At 31.6% G+C, this 6,977-nt stretch overlaps 1 protein-coding gene across 1 annotated transcript in view; it reads left to right on the top strand.

Annotated features, from left to right (window-relative positions):
• Positions 1-3,719, top strand: part of LOC111086283 (anoctamin-4-like) — a 44,371-nt gene extending 40,652 nt beyond the window's left edge. The window contains exons 11-12 of the mRNA XM_022388585.1: positions 2,825-2,861; positions 3,679-3,719. Coding sequence (XP_022244293.1) covers positions 2,825-2,861; positions 3,679-3,719 — 78 coding nt within the window. The remainder of the gene's footprint in view (positions 1-2,824; positions 2,862-3,678) is intronic.
• Positions 3,720-6,977: the final 3,258 nt, after the last annotated feature.

The raw sequence follows: 6,977 nt of genomic DNA, 5'->3' as shown, positions 1-6,977 counted from the left end.
CAAGAATGAATTTTGCTGGGGGGGGGGGGAGAGAACCCAGAGAAAACCCACTTTCATGGACAGGGCACCAATTTGAATATGCAAAATTAATTTTTTTAGATCTACCCTAATGCTATTTTAAAGCCAGAACACCTCAAAGTTTTGAGGTCATTACAGAATTTAAAATTTCTAATTGCAATATTTATAACCTCCATTGTGAAGTTACAATCTTACAGACAAATGTAAATAATATTAAAGAATAGATTAGGTTTTGAACTTAAGAATTAGAAATATTATTTGCTTGAAATGATATATTTATCACACTGTATTGTCATGTCAAAAATGTATTGACATTTATGATTCCTTGATTAATAATAGTTTAATGTAGTGTAAATTTAAGTGTCTTATATGTCAGAATGGTTAGGAAATACATGCATTTCAAATTTTAATAGAAAATATTATACATTTGACACAACAACTTAATGCACATGAATTCTCTACATCTCAGTGGAATGAGGTATTAAAAACTTCTCCACAGGTTAGTTGGAGTGTAAAATAAACACTGGTATCCTTTAATATTAGTTTAATGTAATGTTCAGAGATCTCAGGAACTAACTGTATCACAGCTTAAGCACTGTGTTTTCATAGATCATAGCAATGCTAAGGTACTTTTGTACTCCTAATTAATTGAACAGCTGCCATTTGTTGCTTACTTACACACTACATTCCCCAATCTGTGATGGTGATGCTTTACCTTGGCACATAGCAAGTAGTGTCCAAGTTAGATAGAGGTCCTTTAACTGCTCTTCTCACAGTTTACCTTTCTTTGTATTTGGTATCCATTCATCATCAAAACCTTTGCTGATGAATGTGGTTGTTGTCATGGCTGAAAGTTAAGGTTTTAGAGCAACAGTATGTCCGTCATCTTGATATTTTGTAAACAGACAAGCTTTCATCTGCATTTCTATGCTGCTGGCCTGATTGATGTACCCCTGCAACATTATGATCGAAGGTTTGATCATACCTTCTGATTCTTTAAAGTTCATCACCATTTTGAACGATGTATGATCTGTTCTAGTTCTCTATCATTGACTCCTCTCTAGTAGCTGTGTTTTGAACATTCTGCTGATTATCAAATTCCAGTTCATGCAGTTTTTTATTTTTTTTAGCAATGTGTTCTTATAATAGTGACATCATTGCCTGATGCTGCTCAAAGATGAGGTTCTTTCTGATTCAGGATACATCACACACTGGGCAATATAATGGCAACATGCCACTACAGCTCATCTCTAGCCACTTTGAAGAGGCTTATTTAGTGAAGGTTTGAGGAGCACAGATGCCACCCTATATATTAATACAACCTGATGGAAAACTGCCCCATCAGGTTTCAACATAATCATGATCAGAATTACCCCTTCTTGGTGGCTTTCTATCATTATGCACAAGTTTGGTTGATCTAAATGAGAATAACTGACATTATCAGTGATTCTTGATGGACTAGGCTATGGTTCAGTTGTCTTAGTTAATGGAAAGAATATGAAGGTCTGGAAACCCTTACAAGTCAATAGGGGATCCTCTAACCCTCAGATCAGTTTAGCTCTCTTGCTTTCTGTTATACATCTTTCAAGGTTACAGAGATGCATATATATGTTGAATATATCTCACTGAAAACATTTAGAGAAATAACCTGGAGGAATTGATCATACACATTGACTCCTACATCAATAAAATCTAGATTCTAGGCCATGACACCAAATTTTTCATTTTAGTTGTAAACTATTGTAATTTTAATCAAAGGATATACCTAGAACAAAGTTACCTAATCTTTGCAATAATTGGAAATTCAAGGACCTAGTATGTAGAAGGAAAGGTGTAGCAGTCTGTTACAGTTGGAATAAAAGAGAAAAGGTATAGTGTAAATTTAAAAAAATAATTGCTTTATTCATTGGAAAAAAAATTACTGACCTTTATTAATATTGAAAGAAAAAGCCAGTTGTTAGTTGGGACTGTTGGTTTGATGGTTTTGAAGTTAATAATGAAATAAATATATAATCTGTGTTTAACTAAAAGAAAGCAAAAATATAAAGTAGATTGGTGAATATTGTTGATGATTAACTGAAAGAAAAGAGCCATATACTATCAGCAGGTTAAAAGTTACAGGAAACAACGGTAAAACTTCACTTGCGAGCTGTGACCCTCTCAGAAACAGATCTATTTCAAAATACCAGAACTGTATTTACATTATATCCTCTGTGGGTAGCTGATCGTTTGGGACATGGAATCACAATAATCTGGGAGTAATTCTCTCTCCTATGTTTGAATAGTCAAGTAGTCTCATATACTTAAGATAAAGTAGGGCACAGTGTAGTTATCCCATAAAACATTAAATAACAACTGTGATTCAACCTTACTACAGAAAATGACTCCCTAGGCTGACTATAGCACATGACCTTAACTGGATTTAATATGTTTTAACTTTGAACTGTAGAAAAAGTTTTAAATTTTGTAATACAGAAGAGTGAGATATGTGGTACTTGCATATTACAAGTCCAAAATTTTTTAACATATTCTTATCAGTTTAGAACCAATATTCTTGAAGTTAGTCTTAGTATACTTACATTAGGCTACCTTGTTTTCATGATGTTAATGTATTCCATGTTGAAAGGAGGTATGTGTATTTTTTATCTGTACCACTAGTGCATGTTTCAAAAATTTTATAGTTATATATGTATGTATCACTTGTGTATTTAGAATAATTTTAAGTATTCTTTATATAATTTTTAGTTATTCATTATATTTCATGTTATATGATTACTCTGTCATGTTACTGATTTAAATTTTATAGGTTTATCGCAAACTTGCTGTCAGGTTGACTGAAATGGGTAAGAAAATAGTTTCCTTAATTTCTGAATTTACTATAAGGCTGAAAATGCAGCATCTTCTAACAAAAGTAATATCAGTGTATTTCAGAATAAACTGGCAGTTTGTTTTTTTTACCATACTCCATAGAATAATTCACATGCAGCAGTCTTGTGGTGATGTTCCAGTATATACCTTTTTTTTTTTTTCACAGTTCTTGAAATTTATCTCAGTTATTCTGCTAATGTCATATACACTGGTAATGTTTTGCTGGGACACACTTTGTTCTAGGAGTACTCAAGAATAAAGATAATGTCTTCTTTAAAATTAATAGTTTTACATTACAAAGTAAGAAATACCAAAGGAACATCAGTTATATTAATACACAAAAATTATTATTTTAATAATCTATAAAGCATATTTACTCTTGGTTCAGTGCATTATAATCTTTTTTAGGATTTAGTTTTATAATGTATTAATTTATTTCATGAAGTAGTTCTAGTTACTTTATCATACATGATATATGCAGTTATCTTACTTTTGACCAAAATATCTAAATAAATGGATTTAATAGAGACAATAATACATTCTCAAGTGTGAGCATTCAGTATCCAAGAGTGTACTGCATATATTTGTACATTACTCACAATGAAGTATCCATATGTGAACATTAGACAAGTATAAAATAGCATTCTTTGTTCACATAAGTAGCTCAATAATTATCATAGTTTCAAATTCATAAGCATTTAAAACCAAATACATTATGTGGATATCCTAAACACCAACAATTAATGATCGATGTGTATCATACAATAAAACCAAATTTTTCAAACACAATAGGTTTAACCACTAAAGGTTCTCTTCAGTGTCTTATGCTATAGATGTAGTATGGCATGGACTGCCACTCCAATATATGAAGCTGTAGCACACATGTTGTTCATCCAATGCAAAAGTACCCCAGCTACACATGGCATTAAATGTTATTTTTATTTGGCATCAGCTTCATGTTATTTTGCTTAAACTTAAATAATAGGTTAAACAATTGCCAAGTTTTTATATATTTTTATTTAAAGAAGGATGACATTTCGAGCTAGCACTCTTCATCAGATCATACAGTTTGAAACTGTATTAGAAGCATATTTCCATGAAAATTAACAGCAGACTTTGGAAGGCATAGTCATTTTCTCTAGTAAGATATGAGAAGAAGAAATATTATATTGATGTGGAAAATAGTCAAATTCATCTCACTACAAAGTATTGTATAAACAGCAACAGATATACTTATTATTTAATTGTTTTAATGGGAAAACAATTACTGGTTGCATTATTTGAAATGACTGAAATTGTCAGTTTAAGTTCAAATAATTAACTGCAGTATGTTTTAAACATTATAAATTGAAGAAGTTGAACTAATAATCAAATGCCTATTAAAAACACAATCATTGCAAATGCAAATTGTCAGGTTTTATGTATAGGCTAGATTCTTTACAGTAGGTGTCTGTGACTTATTGGCGATAAATTTAAACAATAAATAAACAGAACATGATCTACTTGTTTTAAAATAATATATATTAAAACAAGTCAGAAGTGTGCTCTTTATAGCCAAACTCACAATCATTCAGCCTAGATCTATCTAACTATCTATGTACGAAACTACATTTTGGATGCATATTTATAGCTTAACAGAGGCCTAGAACTTTCCACACACTATGAGGTATATGATGCAATAATACTAAGTTGAAATAACAAGAAAACTTAGAAGGTTCTAATAACATGACACAATAATATAACAATTGAACTACACAATATATGATTCGTAACCAGTTATGTAAACAAACCTGCAATAAACTATCACTTCTAAAAATAACTGAATTTAACATTTGCTTTAAACTTAAATTGAAATAGTTGTGTATATCTAACACAGTTATTAAGAAAAGCTAAAGATTTGTGCTAAAACTTGTTGATACCAGACTTTTGTTTTGTTATAGACTCAACCAATCTCAACATGTCTTCTTATATAGAGGGTTAAGTATGTTATATTTAAAAAATTCTTGAATATGTAAATCAACACATTATCTGACAACCACAGTCAGTATACAGTTACAGTGGAGTGGCATGTATCAGAACTATGTTTTAATGTTCTTCGACATTTCATATGCAATGTTATGCCACCAAAAACTGATTGTCTTTGGGAAGGGTATTTGTTCATATTAAGGATTTAGAATTTCCAAAATGGGAATATCTCTTGTTATTAACAGCATTGGAAACCAAGGGAACATGGATCAACTTGGGGCAGCAGGGCCATCCAGAAAGAGACCTGAATCAAGTCATACCACAACCCTTGTAAGCAAAGTGTAGCATCCTGTAATAAGTAAGAATCCATGAAAACAAAGTTCTGTGGAAAAATCCCTCCATATGTCTCAGACAACAGTATGCAATATCGTGAGTAGTGATCTCTACCTGGAAAAGCAACTCATACACAAGCTGCTTCTACAGCATTGTTGTTCAACTGTCACATACCTCAAGAAGCTGCAGTATGCTTGAAATGAGTATTTATGCTATTCCATATGACACGTTTTAAGAATTAGATTCAAGGTCAGGCCTGGAATGACATGGTGGATTGGACCCTTGACTCTCAGTCTGATGGTTGAGATTTGAATCCTTTCCTGAATAAGCTTGCTGTTTCAGCCATGGGGCATTATAATGTTTCAGTCAATCCCTTTATTTGTTTGTAAAGAGTAGAGCAAGAATTGGCAGTGGGTGGTATTGACTAGCTGCTTCCATCTAGTCTTATCATTTCAAAATTAGGGATGGCTAGTGCAGATAGCACTTGAACAGCTTTAAATCAAATTTAAAACAAACAAACAAAAAAGGTCAAAGGTAAAAGCAATTGCTAAAACCTAAACATTTCTCTCTGTGTTGATTTACAATATGCAGCTGTATTTGTTAATTTCTACTGAATATGAGACATTTTTCTCAAGTGAGTCATCCTAACTTGAAACTGTCTTAAGGAATTGTATCTTTTGTATACTTTGGTATTTGACCAAATATATCAGAGATAAATTTTATGCTTTTATTTGGTATACCCTCAGATCTTTGCCTCCCTTAAAAAAAGGTCCAGAAAATTCAAAATTTTGGTTTATTAGATATACAAGAGTGTTTAAGGTAATGTGAGTATTATGATTTAGGTGGTTTAAGTATAGCATGAGTGTTAAATTTAGTTATTTTTAGAAGTGATAGTTTATCGCAGGTTTGTTTACGTAACTGTGCCCGAATCATACGTTGTGTAGTTCATTTGTTGTGATTTGACATGAGGTTACTTGAACTATCTGAATTTTTCTCCTTGCTTAATTACATATTGTTGCATCATGATGTCTAGTAGTGTGTGGAATGTTCAAGACTTCTGTCGTGTGTACATCTATACACATCGATAAAGCTAGTTATACATAGATTGATAGATAGATAAATCTAGACTGTGTGATTAAGAGTTTAGTCATAAAGAGCATATAGTGGTAATTTTTAAAGTGAACTATCACAGATTGTATTGTAATAACCGAATAGAGAAGAATAATTTATCTTGTCAATTGTGTTTTAAGATAATTGAACCAGCCTATGTGGATTTTGGTGAAAAAAGAGACACTTGTTTAAAACTCTGGATACAACTGAGGTGACCAACAGTTATAGTGTGATTTTAAAGTGAAATTATCGCAGATTGTATTATAACAACAGAGTAGTGAAGAATAATTCATCTTGTCATTTGGGTTCTAAAGTATGCAAACAAACCTGTGTGGACTTTTGTCGAAAAGAAAAATTTATTTAAAGCTCTGGATACATCTGTGATAACCAACAATATAATGAACATTTGTAGATATACATTTGACTTGTTTTAATATATTATTTTCAAACAAGTGGACTGTGTGCTGTTTGTTTCTTGTTTAAATTAATTGCCGACAAGTCACAGACATCTATTACAAAGAATCCAGCCCATCCATACATATAAAAACCTGACATGGTTTTTGCTTAGATACTGAAAAATAACACTTGGTCAACAGAGGATATAATGTCTTTATTGTTGGTTTGAGTTTATAATACAATATCCTGAATTTTGTGTTAGACAAACAATATAATGTCCTTATTGT

The sequence above is a fragment of the Limulus polyphemus genome, unplaced genomic scaffold, assembly GCF_000517525.1.
Source record: "Limulus polyphemus unplaced genomic scaffold, Limulus_polyphemus-2.1.2 Scaffold38, whole genome shotgun sequence".
Lineage (NCBI taxonomy): Eukaryota > Metazoa > Arthropoda > Merostomata > Xiphosura > Limulidae > Limulus > Limulus polyphemus.
Note: the sequence above shows the minus strand (reverse complement) of the source record. Positions and strands in the feature narration are given on the sequence as shown.